At 40.5% G+C, this 18,930-nt stretch overlaps 1 protein-coding gene across 8 annotated transcripts in view; it reads right to left on the bottom strand.

Annotated features, from left to right (window-relative positions):
- Positions 1-18,930, bottom strand: part of BNC2 (basonuclin zinc finger protein 2) — a 430,106-nt gene that overhangs the window by 150,345 nt on the left and 260,831 nt on the right. For 7 of the 8 annotated variants that reach the window (XM_070431715.1, XM_070431714.1, XM_070431713.1 and 4 more), the window contains one exon: positions 4,911-5,013. In XM_070431715.1, coding sequence (XP_070287816.1) covers positions 4,911-5,013 — 103 coding nt within the window. Of the gene's footprint in view, positions 1-4,910; positions 5,014-18,930 lie in introns of those variants that run through there. The other variant, XM_070431716.1, reaches the window with a different exon arrangement.

Raw genomic sequence — 18,930 nt, forward strand, 5'->3', positions numbered from 1 at the left:
GCGGTCTCCGGTGTTTACCTACGCCGCCATCTTGGTCTCCTCAACATGAACATTTATGTCACCAGAAAAGAAGCCTGGTGTCTTATTTGGCACTTTTGAACCAAGAACTTGTAAAATATGTATTTTTAAAAATATATTTTTATTGATTTCAGAGATGAAGGGGGAGGGAGGGAGTGGAGGGAGGTGTGGAAGGAGGAAGGAAGGAAGAGAGAGAGAGAGAGAGAGAGAGAGAGAGAGAGAGAGATATCAATGTTGAGAGAAAATCATTCATCAGCATGCCCCACACTGGGGATCGAGCCCACAACCTGGGCATGTGCCCTGACCAGGAATTCAACCGTGACCTCCTGGTTCATAGGTAGATGCTCAACATTAAGCCATGCCAGCTAGGCAAATATGTTTGTTTTTTTTAAATAATTTTTCAAGACTCACTCGATCATTCTAGGTAACTGAAGGAAAGCATAGGAAAGACAATGCAAAACAGAGGAGAAAAAAAAATACAGTTGTTAAGTGAATTAAGTGGCTGTATGCACAAGTCCTTTATTCAAGAATGCTGAATAGAAATATGACAAACTTAGAAACTCCGGGTTACTTCTGCCATACCAACTAAGTTATTATACAGTACAGGCATGGACATTCTATACCACAAAAAAGCTTGTTTTAAATAAAGTTAAATACAATAAAGCCCTGCTTTCTAATATCAAAGTAAAAGAGTTGAAATTCACTAATGGGGAGGAAAGGGCAGGAAATCCTTTATTAATTCAGTAGGAAATAAATACCTATTTATATTCAAGGAACTTTTTTTTTGTTTCCCCTCACTCCCTTAAGTCAATGGTCCTAAAGATTGCAAGGAAGTAATTTGTGAACAGAATCAGGGTCCAGTGAGTAATTTTAAAATCCAGGTGTTATATATGATAAATTAATCACCCACTTGCTGTAATTTTTAAAACATTTTTCTTAAGATTTTTGTGACACTGTTAATGTCAACAATTCAAGCAGGTTTGAGAAGCAATTTATAAAGTAATGAAGTAAATGAGTGTGTGCGCATGTGTGTGTGTGTGTATAATGTACAATGACCATGAAATCCAACATCTAATAAAGAAACCAAAGATGCTGCTAACAGCGGAGATACAGGAAAACAGTTATTCAAAAGAGGCTGAAATTTTTCTAAAAATTATTCTTTCTGTAGAGAACACCTGATTTTGGCATTTGGTTATTTTTTAATAGTAAAAATAGGAAATTATTTTTTACAGTACAGCAAAGGTGGAATGTGTTCAGTGCTACGATGAAATACTTCTATGAGGTATATCTCGGTAGTCTTTTGCTGTTCCATCTACTAAAATCACTCACTAGAAAAAACAAGTCACATTCTCCTTGTCCTACACATAGGGCATTTCACTGTGTGAGGCAGCTAGGAAGACTACTGCATTTCACCTCTGAGCAAAAATAACTGGAGACATGACTTCAGGGTTTCTGCACAGTGGGGAGAGAATGCGGCGGTTAGTTTAAATGCTAAGGGCAAAAAGAGTAGGTGCTCTCAGCCCACTGCCAACTTGGAAGCTAAAAGCTAACCCCTCACTGTTGTATTTGCCCATGAATGGGGGAAGACTAGGATTTGTAAATGTGTGTGCCTGTATTTTGAATTGTACTAGTATACAGACATGTCTGTGTTATGGGGGAAAAGAGAGGTCAAGGTGGTAATAGTGGTGAAGGATAGTAAAATCTGACAAACTCTCAAAGTAGTATCCCAGAATCAGAGGATTAGTAATGACGCAGTAGGAAAAGCAGAGGCAGATACAACAGAAATACCCTTATTCAAGTTTGGTGAAAAATTACATCCTTCAGAAAGCCTTAGAAATAACCATTGGCCAGGAATAATTTATGTTGTTCGAGAAGGAAGAAATATTGCTTCCCCCTATTACTACTAATGTAATATGCACGTGGAAGTTGGAGAGATGGAACAAACTGGTGACACAGTAAACGTTTATACTCACAAGGCGACCACAGTAGACAGATGATGGTAACACAAGATGGCTTTAGAAAAAATCAGAGTGAATAAATGAAAAGCCCCTTGTTTAATAACTGACCCCCCCTTTATTGCTCATCCATTGTCCAGTTAGTTACTTTAAACATGTATTATTTATTTTAAAGCCTTCCTATATTTTATCTTAATCCTCATAAGAATCCTACAAAGTATTATTAATCTTATACTATACATAAAAAATACCCCAAGATGTAGAGATGTTGATCTACATGCCACTGAAGGTGCAGAGCTGTTTTAACCCAATACCGTCCCCTGATTCTTGATGGACTTGGGACATAAGCAGTACTTCTTGAGGTTAAGAAGGATATTTAGAAAGTGCTATTTAGAATTGTGCTCCCCCAAAATTCAGAGATTGAAGCCTTAACCTCCAGTATTTCAGAATTTGGAAATTGGGCTTTTAAAGAGGGGATTAAGTTAAAATGAGGCCAGTGGAGAGTGTAGTCCCCAATCCAATCTGATTGGTGTCCTAATAAGAAGAGGAAGTGTAAATGAGACTCATCACAGAGAAAAGACCATTTGAGGACACAGCGAGAGGGCAGCCATCTGCAAGCCAAGAAGAGAGTTCTTAGACTGAAACCAACCTTGACAACACCCTGATTTTGGACTTCTAGTCTCCAGAAATTTCTGATGTTAAAGCTACCCAGTCTGTGGTATTTTGTTGTGACAGCCCTAACAAACTAACACATTTCGTACTGCTCAGGAGTTTTCTCGTGTTTCTCGCGCCATCTGTTAAGGACTGCTCACGAGTGTTCTCGTTTTTCACGCCCATGGAAAAAGGAGCGAGTCTAGCTACTTATGTAAATTTTGTTTGGTCCCTCTTCATAGAGGAAAATGTTTTACGCAGTACCATACGTTAAAAAAGTACTAGGAAATTTAATTGTTTAATTCTTTTTGTAAATAAAAATGTTATAATTGTTGAAAAACAACACCTAAAGTGCATTATGATGATTTAAATAACATGCAGTTTGCCCAAAAACATGCGGTCCCTGGCGTATATCTTAGAGATTTCTATGCAGTACGCAATGTGCTAAGATAGGGACAGAGAAGAGGTCATCAAATGTAGTATCAAACGTAGACTGCGTAACAGCAGCTCATCTGTTGTTCAAAACTGGCCTAAGGGTTGTTCCAGATGTTGGCCTTTACTTGAAGCAGGAATGAGTTCCATCCCTGGGGGCACTGACAGTGGCGGCTATACCTGCCAGGCACACTCCTTCCAGTATATTCCCCATACTACTATGTCCACCTCTTCTCACTCCCCCTCATAGAAACATGGCTGAAATGTCCCCACAAGGCCAACATACACACTCTAACGAGCAAGGGACATGATAAATGAAAAACATTTCAAAGCAGAGCCTGGTGTTGTTACCTCAGATCTTGCTAGAATAACATGACATTTATAAAAACACAACCCACTCGATATTTGGCACTGCTTGGGAATGAAGTATGTGCCCACTTAAGAACCTAGAAAGGCTGTCAAAGAAACCTCAAGCCAGAATTTCTTGTCTAAACATTACCTATCTTTAAAAATTCTATAGTCTAGGCCAGGGGTCCTCAAACTTTTTAAACAGGGGGCCAGTTCACTGTCCCTCAGACCGTTGGAGGGCCGGACTATAGTTTAAAAAAAAAACTATGAACAAATTCCTATGCACACTGCACATATCTTATTTTTAAGTAAAAAAACAAAACGGGAACAAATACAATTATTTGTATTTGCATGTGGCCCACGGGCCGTAGTTTGAGGACCCTTGGTCTAGGCAGTAAATAAAATATCTCTACTTATTTACCAGTCTCCCTTTGCCTAAACATAAAAAAACATAAGCCGTATATAAGAACAAGTGAAATGCTGAGGGAAGGCACATTGATGGAACAGCTCTGTGCATCTGGCTAAAGCCTCCACACTGCCAGCCTTGGCCTGGGTCACCTTTGTCCCCAACACACACCTACACAGAGCTCACACACCACCAATCCTGGCCACCCCAACACACACCCACACAGAGCTCACACACCACCAATCCTGGCCACCCCAACGCACACCTACACAGAGCTCACACACCACCCATGCTGGCCACCCCAACGCACACCCACACAGAGCTCACACACCACCCATGCTGGCCACCCCAACGCACACCTACACAGAGCTCACACACCACCAATTCTGGCCACCCCAACACACACCCACACAGAGCTCACACACTACCAATCCTGGCCACCTCCAACACACACCCACACAGAGCTCACACACCACCAATCCTGGCCACCCCAACGCACACCCACACAGAGCTCACACACCACTAATCCTGGCCACCGCAACGCACATCTACACAGAGCTCACACACCACCAATCCTGGCCACCTCCAATCCCAGCACACACTGAAAGGGGTTATTTACGGATTACTTTCTCAGATACCAGCCAAAGAATGTTCCCGTTCACTTTGTCAACCACCTTAGATTATACAACATTTAACACCTGGGAGGATACACTCAGCCCCTAGGGCATATACCAAGGGTGAGCAGTCAAGATGTTCTCCACAAGCAGAAAGGATTTGCCAGCTTCCCTCTGAGGTCTGGGCCCTGAAAGACCAACTGTGGCACGTTTGAGTTTCCATCAGGCCTGGTGCTTGCTGGCTGCTGTGAGAATCCCAGGGCCCCGCTGTCTTATAAACATCTCAGCCTTCTGTTGGGAGCTGCTCACCTAAGCCTTACATCTTGGAGCTGAAAATATGCTATTTGAGAACCGCAGGATGAATGTTTGCTGACACTTGGAGCACAGCTGACCCCTCTCATCTCCAGACCAGTGATTGCTCTAAAAAAGCATGTACATTCACATGAACATAACAAGAACAGAAAGAAAGGCCCAGCTTTTCCTCACCATGTGCCACCCAGCCATGTTTGCACTGGTCGCAAGTCCGCAGGTTAATCTTCCCCGGCTGAAAACATTCGCACGTGCAGTTTACCAGTGTGCAACGGATGGCCTGGAAAGTAAAGGAGGGAAAGCAGCATCAGCATCTGTTTGAAGGTACATTTGTTCCACATTTTACTAAGGAGCAACCACTTCTAGGTTTAAAGTCTTCATGTTGGGAGGGGCCTGGAGAGGTTTTTGATACCATCAAAATCTCATAAAAATGTAAGAAAAACAAGGTTCATTCACTAAGAGAGTATTTCATGCCACTCATGTGTAACCTTTAAATGAAAAGCATAGAGTAGAGTAAGAATAAAGGATGACTTATCCTACAAGATGCTGGGTTTGTAACACCAGGATCTAAAAGAGGAAAAAAAAATATTGCTGCTATTCCCATGTAAGTTCATCCATTTGGCAGTAATGCAAAAATTATACATTCAAACAAGATAATGTTCAAGTGAAATGCTGATGCAAGTAAAACAAAACATACAAATGTTATTAGAATATCATTCTTCTGCTGAGTTCCACTTAAATACTTCGTTAATCTTTCAGAGACATGTTGAAAGACACTCCCATTGGCCCAATAAGACCTAGTATACCATGTACTTCCAGTATTATTTATCACTTCCCAATTCCTTGTTTTCCCCCACTTGATATATTTATTCCACTTTCATTCCTATTTTGACAAATACAAAACAACCCTCCCTATATTTTAACAGTGATGCAAGAAAATAAGTCTAAATTTATTTTAAGAACAAAGAGAAAGACTAGGAAAAATAGTTAAATTAAAACTCATGGAGGGGAGACCAAGATGGCGGCGTAGGTAAACACCGGAGACGGCTGCCGCAAACAACCATTTCAAAAATACAACTAAAAGACGGAAGGGACATCACCCAGAACCACAGGAAGGCTGGCTGAAGAGAGACTCTACAACTAGAAGGAAAGAGAACAGCAAATCGAGGCTCAGAGGCGGCGCAGTGTGGAAAATACAAAGGTACCGAGGTGCGCGCGCAAAGCGGGCTGGTGGCTGAGGGCGCGGTTGTCGTTTTCTGTCGGGAGAGAGTCTCAGACTCTGGGCTCCAGATCCGGGCGAGTCTCTAGGGACCCAGACTCAAACGGGAGAAGCGGGATTATCCGGCATCAGTTGGAACCTGAGGGCAGCTTTCTCTCCGAGGTTTGCAGCGGCTGCCGGGGTTCTGAGAAGCAGAGCCTCTGGGAACGGGACTGAGAGCGGCCATAACTGCTCCCTCCGCCCGCCCTTTTGAGCCCGCCCCGCCCAAACCCTGCGCACAGCCATTTGCCGATAGCCTCAGGCAAAGGCTGGATTAGCGCCTCCTCAGAAGGCAGACGTTTTCTACACAGCTGATTCCTACAGCCATTCGGCCTGGTGGTCAAATCCCTCTAGTGTTAACTACAACAAGTAAGGCTTGGCTAGAACAAGACTACGCACAAAGACCACAAGGGGGTGCACCAAGAAAGCATAAAAGATGCGGAGACAAAAAAACATGACAGAAATGGAGGATATGGAGCTAAGAATCGCAATTTTGAGGGCCTGCTATAAACTTGTGCAGAGCCTCACGAAAACTAATGAGACCCTCGATGCTACGATAAAGAAATTAGAAAGTAAGCATACACGGACTGAAATAAAGAATATTATACCAAATAGCAGACCAGAGGAGCACAAGAATCAAACCAAAGATTTGACAAAAAACACCCAACTGGAAAAGCAAAATGAAAAAAGAATCTGAAAGTGTGAAGATAGTGTAAGGAGCCTCTGGGACAGCTTCAAGCGCACTAATATCAGAATAATAGGGGTGCCAGAAGATGAGAGACAGCAAGATATTGAAAACCTATTTGAAGAAATAATGGCAGAAAACTTCCCCCCACCTGTTGAAAGAAATGGACTTACAGGTCCAAGAAGGGAAGAGAACCCCAAACAAAAGGAATCCAAAGAGGACCACACCAAGACCCATCATGATTAAAATGCCAAGAGCAAAAGACAAAGAGAGAATCTTAAAAGCAGCAAGAGAAAGAGACTCAATTACCTACAAGGGAATACCCATACGACTGTCAGCTGATTTCTCAACAGAAACTTTGCAGGCCAGAAGGGAATGGCAAGAAATATTCAAAGTGATGAATACCAAGAACCTACAACCAAGATTACTTTATCCAGCAAAGCTATCATTCAGAATTGAAGGTCAGATAAAGAGCTTCACAGATAAGGAAAAGCTAAAGGAGTTCATCACCGCTAAACCAGTACTATACGAAATGCTGAAAGGTTTCCTTTAAGAAGAGGAAGAAGAAAAAGGTAAAGATACAAATTGTGAACAACAAACATGCATCTATCAACAAGTGAATCTAAGAATCAAGTGAATAAATAATCTGATGTACAGAATGAACTGGTGATTACAATGAATCAGGGACATAGAAGGGGAATGGACTGACTATTCTTGGGGTGGGGGAAAGGGGAATGGGAGATGCGGGAAGAGAATGGACAAAAATCGTGCACCTATGGATGAGGACAGTGGGTGGGGAGTGACGGCGGAGGGTGGGGCGGGAACTGGGAGAAGGGGAGTTATGGGAAAAAAAGAGGAACAAATGTAATCAGAACAATAAAGATTTAATTTTAAAAAAAATTTATTTTAAGAACAGATGTAGAATAGGAAAAGCCATTTATGGGAACATTTTATATCTGGAACAACCCAACTGTATCTTAGAAAACTTAAAAACACACTAAAAAATCTTTCATTTCTTTACAAGTACTTTTAAAAAATCATCTCACCAATTTATATTATCAAGTGAATCCATAGAAAATTAGCATAAATGGATAAAAACGTATACTTAAGAAGTATGCTAAAGCTGACCTAAGCTCCTAGACTACAGTTAATAAATTTACCTCATACATTTCCTTCTAATTTGCATGGAAATTCTGAAGACAGAAGGGATTTAGTCCGATCATTCACAGATTAACAATCTACTGTAACTACCTGAACTGCCAGGAAAAGATCTCTCTGCAGCTTCATATGTAATCAATGATTGCTGATTTGGGGGAAAGCGGGGGAGGGGGCAGAGGTGCTACCTGCAACTGCAATTCTGTGCCTCCAAGCTATGCTCACTTGCACCCTCAGGTGCTCATCTTCCTGGAATCATTTGGAGTTCTACATAAACTGCCTCATTTGTAACAGACAGGATTTGAGATTTCATTAATATGATTGGACCAAATTCCATTTACAGAGACTAAGACTGAACAGGCTTTTACTGCTCCCTATGCTTTGGATCGGGCAAGTTTAAAAGAGTTTTCTTTCACTAATGACAATTAAATCTATAGGCCCCTATTCAGTTTCTGATGTTAAAGACCTCACTGAAGACCGCTTTCCTACTTCAATTCCATCCCTAATTTGCTCCTCTATTACCACTAGGGAAATACTGAACTGTATAATCTGCGTGATATTTCAGGGTCTCTCTTCCACTGTCAACAGTCCAATTACATATGAGCTAGGTTGTCAGACTTGGCTGTATGCATTCATAATTAAAGGAACTAGTATTAAGAAATAAGGACACCAAAGGAAATGCCAACTAGGCAAGAATACTATATGTATGTGTAGGTTATAAGGGGAAATGTTTCTCCCAAAATTTCTTATCTCAATAGTTACCGACTGAATGATATATTAGACCATCTCAGGTTAGAAATAGCTTCTTTAAATAACATGATCATTAGTTAACAAACTCACAACTTGACTGAACTACGGTCAAAACAAAACAGTTTAGAGAGCAGTGTTTCTATTAAAAACAAGGCACTGTACAAACTATCCGATTATAAATTCAGATATGGCAAGAATTTAGCATTAAAATATTTACATAATCTGAAGTGTGATAATAAAAGCTTCCATAAATTCTGAAAAACCCCCAAAAACCCTGTGTTACCAAAATTAAAGCATGACCAACAGAAAGAGATGATCTCTCAAGCACTATATGTTAACTAACTCAGGCACAAAAGACATACATATTTTAAATAATTAATTTGATAACATTTAATTATTTTATTAAAATAGCCTAATTTTTCCTGGGGTTTAAAAGTATACTTTTTAATTATAACAATATTTAGGACCTGAATAAATCAAGAGATTGTGGAATTGTTTTATTTTTATGTATACTTATTTATTCACTAGTTGAATCATTGATTCACTTACTCTAAACTCACTTATGATTCAAATATTTTCTCTTCCTAAATAACGTTATATGTCTGGCACATTTGGGAATTAAACTTCTCAGATCATCATTTCTTTATAAATTCTACTTTTTTTGTACCTAAGCATACAAACATTGGAACACCTCAACTCCTCTTGTATATAAACATTTAAGTACTGGAATATCCTTTTTGTATTTCTATGAATTCCAGAAGGTCTATTTGTTTTAAGTCCAGATTTATATACACTACAATTGTTCCTTAAGGGAATTATGTATATTTAAACAATATGGTCTAAATAAATATTTTGAGTAAGAGAATATTGTGGCTTCAAAGGAAGTTTTATTCTAAATAACATTTTTGAAATGACATAAAACTTTGACATACTATTTACTCACAATAAAATAGAACCAATGGATCACTCACCAACTCGCTCACACTTTAAAAAAATAAATTATCATAAAACTATCAAAGGCAGTTAAGCCTCAAAAAAATGTACATGCTTTCGAAGGAGACAGTTGGGAAGAGCAGAAGTAAGTGAGCTTTGCTTTCTATGAGCACATTCATTTCTTTCTTCCTTCAGCTAACCTGTGAGTGCAGCCCACTCACTGCTGGGCACTATGAACTATAGAAAATTCAGAGAGGCTGACAAAGTGTCAGAAACGGGACACCAAAGAAAGTACAGACAGTTTAGTCAGACTGTTCCCATGCTTCCAGGACCCAGATTCATCAGAGTGCCCTGTAATTCTTTCCTCCATTCTCACATGACCAGCATTCCCAACTCCCCGTGAACAATAACAACAATAACAACAATAATAAACTTTCTTAAGCCTGCAACGTATTAAAAGTAATATTTCCTACTGCTTACCTTTACCATGGAGTTCTTGAAAGGGAAATCCATGCACCCAGCACCCAGCTGCTTCCACTTCCTCACCGCCACCTACATGCTAGTTTTGCAACTGGAATTCTGCAACTGAAAACGCTGCCTCCAAGAGGAATGTTCTCCTCACCTCTGGTCCCTTTTCTGGGCTCCTTGTCCTCCCAGACCTCAGAGCAGCTTGCAGCACTAACTTTCCTCCATAGAGACCAACTATCCTAGTTTTTCTGGCAGCCACTTCCCAGTCTCTCTCCACTGTAAATAAATACAGGTGTTTCCCATGACCAGGCTCTTCGCTTTTTAATTTGGCAATTTCATCCCCTCCTACGGCTTCAAATATCATCACTATGCAAAAATCATCCCGTTAAAGCCAAGTACTATGTCAAGTGGCAGGAAATAGATGGCAGAGTCCTTGTGCTCAAGGACTTAATGGTCAGAGTTTGTGGGTGGTGGGTTTAGAGGAGAGACCTAAGAACAGGAGGAAACCCTTAAACAGGTCTGAGAAGCACTGTCTCTCCCTGTTTATTCCTGTCTTTTATTAAATCAAATCAAAGGCAGGACTTTTTAAACTTATTTTTAACAGTGAATGATTGGTATTATTCATAAGAGTTAGATTTACTGGATAATTGGCATTTTCTAGATCCTGTGCTAAAAAATTTACAAACATTAACTTACTTAATTCTCAGAAAATACCACTAGGTTGGTACTATTATCCCCTTTATTTTACAAACAAGGAAACGGGGGGCGGGGGAGAGGGGGAGAGAGACCCTTAAGTACCTTGTCTAACATTGCTCAGTAGTAAAGTCACAGGAATTAGACGCAGGGGTGTGTGAGCTCTCCATCCCTGATTGGAAACCTTGAGTTACTATCTGATTCCCAGTTAGGCAGTCATGGACCTGTACATGCCCACCATCAAACCCCCACTGTGTATTGTTAACTCCTGCTCATCTCTCAGATTTCAACTCAAAGAGTACTTCCATTCCCCAGGGCAAGTGCCTAAGTCAGCAGGCGGACATCCCCCAACGGGTCCCAGACTGCAAGAGGGCACAGGCTGGGCTGAAGGACCCCCCTCTCCCACCAGCCAAGTGCACAAATTTTGTGCACCGGGCCTCTAGTTATGTTATATTTATACATCTGTCTGATTGTTTGATTAAGGTCTGTCTTCCCTTCTAAATATATAAATTCCATTAGGGCAGGGCAAAACGCCCATTGGCCAAATAATAGGTGCTCAAGGGCACTTCAAGGAAAACAAAATTCTCTGAGTCCCTCTCCTCATCTGTCAAATGACAGTAACAATAACATCCCAAGAGTGTCAAAAGACTTAAATGAAATAATGAATATAAGGCATGTGGCACTATGCCTAGCAATAGTAAAAGCTCAATAACTGAAAACCATTTATGACCTCAAGAAACTTTCCACATATAATATTTGAATTAATTTTTCCTTATGATTATTCCCAATGTATTAAGTTTTTCCTACACCTTATAAAATGCTTAACACATATTTAGTCGTAATTAATAAATGAACACTTTGACATACATGAAGCCATATTATTCATGATATAATCATCTACAATGGGTATGACAGGGATCATTAGTTTTAATACCTGGGTTCAGAAATGTTTATATGCCTCTTAAATGATAAGGTGGATTTCCCAATTATTAATCAGTTTATTTCTATTACTCATAGAAAAAGGAAAAAAAACCATACAATTAAAACCAGTATATTATAAATACTCACATTCAAAATATATCTTAAATACATAAAATAGGGCAATTTAACAGAAAAAATATTTATTTCTGCTTTGGTCAGTAACACATTTGTATTTGAATATTAAATAAGAGTGCATTTGAAAGTATTTTGGGTGAGTTCCAAAGCTCTACTCAAATAATAGAGTCTGTTATCACTACAACTGAAGTCTCTCACTTTATTATGCTCATAGCTGGCTTGAACTCTGCAAGTATATGTGCCCTGAACATCAATCTTCTCACCAAATGACATCTCTCAGGAAAACACAGATTGATGCTTCAGCTAATATGTAGTGTACCTCACAAAAAAACTATACACAAGGCTAATTAATAAATCTCCTATTAGCTATTCCTTGTTTGGGAACATTTGTATAATTTACTTGATACAAAATAACAAAATGCAAAAATAAGGCCATGGGGCAAATAGAACATAAAACAGGAAACATTACTCTGAAGGAACAATCATAGAAATAAAACCAAACCCTCCTTTGCCACCCCCCAAAAAATCTACAAAAAAAACACACAAAAAAAAACAAAAAATAAAAAAATGTTTTAAAAGTAAAAAAAAAAAAGAAAGACAACTAATTTCAGTTCTGGGATATATATATATATATACACACACACACACACACACACACACACACACTAGTGACCCAGTGCACAAAATTCGTGCATGGGTGGGGGGGGGGGTGTGCCTCAGCCCAGCCTGCACCCTCTCCAATCTGGTATACCTCTCGCAATCCAGGACTGCTGGCTCCTAACCGCTCACCTGCCTGTCTGCCTGATTGCCCTTAACCACTCTGCCTGCCGGCCTACTCACCCCCAACTGTCCCTCCCGCCAGCCTGCTCACCCCCAACTGCACCCCTGCTAGCCTGCTCACTCCAAACTGCCCCCCTCACAGTCCTGATCACCCACAACTGCCCTCCCTTCTTGGCCTCTAACCGCCTCTACCTTGGCCCCGCCACCATGGCTTTGTCCAGAAGAACGTCCGGAAGGTCTCCTGGAAGGTCTCCCAGTCTAATTAGCATATTACCCTTTTATTAGTATAGATTAGTATAGATAGAGGCCTGGTGCACAGGTGGGGGCCAGCTGGTTTGCCCTGAAGGATGTCCCAGATCAGGGTGGGGGTTACTTTGGGGAGTGGGGCAGCCTGGATGAGGGGCCTGTGGTGGTTTGCAGGCTGGCCATGCCCCCATTGGGGTGGGGGGTCCCCACTGGAGACGGTGCCGGTCTGAGCGAGGGGCTGGGGCAGTTTGCAGGCCAGCCACACCCCCATGGGGTGAGGGTCCCCGCTGGGGGGGCTTGACCAACCTGGGTGAGGGGCTGGGGCAGTTTGCAGGCTGGCCATGCCACCCAGTGGGGACCCTCACCCCATGGGAGTGTGGCCAGGCTGGATAAGGGGCTGAAGGCTGCTTTCAGGCTGGCCACGACCCCCAGCAGAGACCCTCACCCCGATAGTGGTGTGGCCAGCCTGGGTGAGGGGCTGAGGGCCATTTGCCAGCCCCTCCCTCGGCGGCCAGCCCAGGCGACCCAAGCCTCCCACACGCTCAGGCCGGCTCTATGGCTGCCCCCCACAGGCCCCTCTTTCAGTGGCTGGCCAGGGTGGGCGGGAAGCCTGGGTCACCCCTGGTGATGGAGGAAGCTTCCTCCGTTGCTGGGGGCAACCCAAGCCTCCCACTCGCTCCGGCCTGCTCTGTGGCCGCCGCCCAACGGCCCCTCCTTCAGCGGCAGGCCCAGGCGGACAAAAAGCTTGGCTTCCTCCATCCCCGGGCACGACCCAAGCCTCCCGCCCACTCCAGTTGGCTCCGTGGCCACTGCCATATTTGTCCCACAAATTTGCATATTCCTTCTTGATTGGCTGTGGGGGTGTTGCAGAAGTACAGTCAATTTACATATTTGTCTATTATTAGTGTAGTTTTTTTGGTTTGTTTTTGTTTTTGCTGGGTGCTCCCTTCAAGTGTTCATTATCCTTGGCCAAATCTCCCATATGTAACTAAAAATCCTTCTTATGGTAAACCCATTTTCTTCTTATTCATTTCTTGGGAGGATACCAAGATTTACAACTTGAATTATGGAATTTTACTTGAGTCATTTTTAAATGTTTAATAGTTAAGTACATGCCCTGCATTAAAACTAAATTATAGAAAAGTTTGTCATGAACATAGCACCCATTCTGTCCCATCATTTTCTACTGTAAACTTAGGTGGTATAATCTACCTGTATAAATTAATTAGCTACGATGAATATTAGTGACAAGGTTCACTGTTCTTAGTTTTAACAAGAACACGTCTCAACAAATTAAATTTTCTTATTTGGAAGTCACATGTAGGTACCATGAATATGCAGAACTGGCCGACAGTCTATACATGGTGTCAAAAGTCAAATGAACCTCTTTATTGGGTGGGAAAACTGTCCTTCAAAGACTGCTATCTAAAAATATATAAAAAGATAAAAATATGGTAACGAACTTTTCCAGGATTGTCACAGAATACACAGCAGTAATTGCAAAGTAACAGCTGTCAAGCATTATGAATGAAGAGAGTGATCTTGTACATGACCAAAAAGATGCATAGAGATTAATAGGCCTTCTACACACATGTACCCATCTTGTGTATGAGAGTCTAAGGCAGTAATTCAAGCATTGCCACAAAGATTCTAAAAAACTCACAGGACAGTAATGGCGATAAAGTTAGGGAATAGCTCCCTGTATAATTTTCAAGAGAGTTTTCCCCCCTTCCATGTTCACATGGCTGGTCCACAAAACTAATGGAAAGGAAACAACTTTCAAAAAAAGTAGTTTTGACTTGAAAAACCTATATGATATTGTCTTTATAGAAGAACTCAGTGTCTTAAATTTGGCCAAATCGCAATGCAGCTTGAGAAAAAAAAAACTTTTATTTATTTTACTTGTACTTTATTGTAACACTCAGACGTGATGAAAGTAAAGGAACTTCCACCTGTTGTGCTACAGGATTTTGCAAGCAGGTATCAAAACAAGACAATAACATGAGAGTTGGGGAGACACAGAGCGTTAATCAAGAGACTCATGGTTTTAAATATCCAAATAAGTTTTCTAACTTTTTAAACCTAAGAAGCCCTATATAACTCTGACCAGGAGACTATTAAAATACATCTATAGCTGTAGTAAGATGGGTATGTTTTCTGTATTTATACAAAGAAACATATAAATCTGAATTTAAATGAGCAATGTTCCCCATTTTCAGCAATTATGAAGTGTACTGTAAAAGGGCTCACAGAGTGTTAAACTGCAGTGTAAATGACACTACTTATAAAATAACAGTAATAGCTGCAAATGAGAATCAATGAAGTTATTCTGCCTGTTTAACAAAACCCATTAAAAAATCCACACAATGGGAAATTATAGCAAAAGTGTACATTTTATTTGGTGTTAAAATTAAGTTAGAAATCAAAGAATTATTTAACCCTTAAATAGAAGGTTTCTTAAAACTTGTCTAATTGTTTTTAATGCAGTATGAAGAAAGAACACCATGATACAGATGATCATTTTGTTGTATTCATGTATTCTGAAATTTCTTGATGTCTTTGCAACAAGGAGATCTTGTCACTGAGTGGGAAGATCTGAAAACACATGGTCAGTCCAGACTCACTAGATCATCTTTACAATAAACACACCTGAAATAGTTGAAAGAGATTCACTGGGGAAAAGTGGCCTTTGAATACCATTTACTGTTAAAAATCAAAAGGTTTAAAAATCTCATTTTGAGTTTCCCTTAAAATGGATGATCCCTCCCAACTGGCCAATGCATAAACATAATATGGTATCTATATATATAAAAGCCTAAGCGACCATTCCACTGTTTGCTATGACGTGCAATGACCACCAGGGGCAGATGCTCAATGCACAAGCATGGAAACATGGAACAGACTGATGAATCTCAGAGGAAAGGGGGAGGGAGGAGGGTGGGAAGAGATTAACCAAAGATTTTATATGCATACTAGAGGCTGGTGCATGGATTTGTGCACCAGTGGGGTCCCTCGGCCTGACCTGCGGGGGTCCAGCCAAAACCAGCAGTCCAACATCCCCCGAGGGGTCCCAGATTGCGAGGGGGCACAGGCCAGGCCAAGGGACCTCACTGGTGCACGAATCCATGCACTGGGCCTCTAGTATCCACATAATGAAATATTATTTGGCCACAAGAAGAAATGAACTATCGATACATACTACAACCTGGATAAACTTTGAAAGCATTATGCAAGTAAAAGAACCCAGTCACAAAAGACCATATGTAATGTGATTCTATTCATACGAAATGTTCAGAACATAGAAATTCATAAATATAGAAAGCAGGGAGTGGTTACTTTGGGCTTGCAGAGCAGGGGATGGGGAATATCTGAAGTCTTTTGTTTTGTTTTGAGGTGATGAAAATGCAGTAAAAATGACTGTGATGATAACTGCGCATACTAAAATCCACTGAATTGTACACTTTAAATGGGTAGAATGTATGGCGTATGAACTCTGTATCAATAATGCTGTTTAAAAGCGGGGAAGAGTACAACCCCCTGCATCACCTAGTCTCTTTTAGTGTGCTAAATAGTTTCATTCATAAGATACTATTCCCCTAGCAAACAGAATGTGGGTATCATGTCCATCTTTAACCCAGTAGGTCTTCAATAGGCAAATGCTAAATCAGTGAACAAACAGAAGGCAGAAACGAACAAAAGGATTTCACTGCTGCTTAAATTTGAAAATCAATTTACTTTGAAAATGTTAAGATCTAATATATCCATTTAAAAACTGACAGTTATTTTTAAAATCTGTTGCTACTTCTCTATCAGGAAAATCCAGAACATCTTTTAAAAACTTGGGGGAAGGGGGACCTCTCAGTTATAGTGCTCAGCATACTCATATCAAGATACTAAAAGAACTCTAAGAGAACCTGTTTCAAATTGACAATGGTGAATCCTGTCATGGACACTAGCAAAAATATTTCTCAGTTTACTGTGATGAAAATAATTACTTCAGAAAAAGTAAAAAAAAGAAGAATTTGGCTTAGGGGGAGGGGGCAAAAAGGGAAAACCATAAACTTTTGAGTAGATGTTTATATATGAATATGAATGTTTCTATGACCATGTGTGAACATATAACTACAAACAGAGAGAAAGGACATACACACAGGCACATAAATTTTCACAGACATGGATCCAATGAGCATCTGTAGTCATTATTTTATGACCACAAAGTACCATCATTCGACATGAGGAAGACCCCATTTAAATAATTTAGGAGTTCAGAGTAAAAATCAACAGCGGGATATAGCCAATTATATACAGAAAATACGCATACTCCTATGGTATCAAAGCATATGCAGGCATGTTATGTCCCCCACTCCCCCCAATTAAATTAGGCCTATGGTAATACAAGCGATTTTGTTAGGCAGTTCGTAATATTAGAGAAACAGGAAATGAAAAGGCATTTCAATTTGGGCAGAAACATTTTATTTTCTTGCCTAACAGTTTACAATTAAGATATTCCATTTATTGCCTGTATGTTTACAAGTTTTACAGACTATTTAGGCAGCTGTGCTAACATGACTAAAAAGGAAATATTCTTTCCCTGAACATAGCTATCGTCTAATTGAAAATAAGGGGTTAGCTCACTGTAAAAAATAAGCACATTTCAACTAAACTCAGTCTCCATTTACCAGAACATACAACTTTATATGAGGAGCCAAAGCACCTCCAATATTATATGAATGCTAAGTAGTATTCCTCTCATTTCACCTTGATGTTGAATCAGCAATTTTGTATTCCATTGATATACATTTTATTCATTTTCACTAATGCAATTTGAAAGGTGGTAATGTGATTACATTTCTCTGTGGCATTCATGAAAACAATTACTAATATAATATGATAGGGAAGACATTAATAAGGAAGGGATTTATAATGAGATGCAAGAAGATGTATAAACCTTTAGACACTTTACAATGAAATGCTCCTCATTAGGCAAGAAGAAGGAGCAAGTCAAGATAAAGCTTAAATTCTGGAATTTCAGAAGCGGCCTCAATCCCGGGAAGAGTGACTTGCATGATGATACGTAAGTTGGTGACCAAGCAGAGATGTGCAGGAGTAACCCAAGGTTTCTCCCAGGCTGTGCCAAACGTTAAGGCATCATCCTATATCCATGGTGCCTCTCCTTCTCAGACAGACTGCAAGGGAAGGACTCCTTCAAAGAAGAGGTCCTTCTAAATCTTGATCCTCAATAAAAGGAGCCAGCCACACTATTTCAAATGCCAAAGCACAGTAATCAAACCCACTTACCAAGCAGGAGCATAAGGTGGATGGACCTTGTAACTAAATTGACTCCTCTAGTTTTGGAAAAAGAATTTATCCCTGTGTAGCAACCAGGGGCACAAGCTGTTGCATTTTAGAAAGTATCTTTTCGAATGACAGCCCGGATTACCCAGGCCAATGGAGGCTGTCTTTGTGAGACTAATAATACCCCACTTTTGTGCGGCGCTCTGAAGCTTGCATAATACTTCAAAATACATTCTCGTATTTAATCATCAAAATCCCCCAAATTAGAGATTTTTCAAATGGCAGAAAATGAGGCCCTGAGATGTCTTTACATGGCCAGAGCCAGTAATCCAGGGCTCTTTCCGCTCTGCCTGAGTAGGAGAGTCAAGGAGCTGAATAATCCCCCCGGCTCCCCTCCTCCGCAGTGAGATTTCCTCAGATATTTTCCCAGCTCCAATAGGAATTTAAGACCAAATAGGAGATGTGGACGAAACTATACACAGAGGGAGAGGAGTGGGTGAAGGTTGAAGCAAACTTGAAAAGGTAGGGAAACCGCTAAGTGAGCAGTTAATTTACACTAGCGTTTTCTACAAAGTGGTACATTTTAGACAGAAAAAGCAACTCCAAACAGTGTTCCATGGAGTCTTCAAATGGGTATGTTAAGAAAGTCCAAAATATTTTTTAAAAAGTGAGACAAGGTGTTCCCGAGAACACTTGATTTATTTTAGGTCATCTTACCTCCCCTGCCTTGGGACTGCCCATTAGAAGCATATCTCAATAAACATTTTAATCCCTACCATTGCACACACAACTGTGCATCATTATTATGTCTGAGTATGAAAGAACACGTTGCTTTGCCCAAGAGCAGACACCACCTCAGGAACTATACCTATTACAAA

This window comes from Myotis yumanensis, unplaced genomic scaffold, assembly GCF_028538775.1.
Source record: "Myotis yumanensis isolate MYYU_CA2020_CCGP unplaced genomic scaffold, mMyoYum1.0.hap1 SCAF_12, whole genome shotgun sequence".
In the NCBI taxonomy this organism is placed as follows: Eukaryota; Metazoa; Chordata; class Mammalia; order Chiroptera; family Vespertilionidae; genus Myotis; species Myotis yumanensis.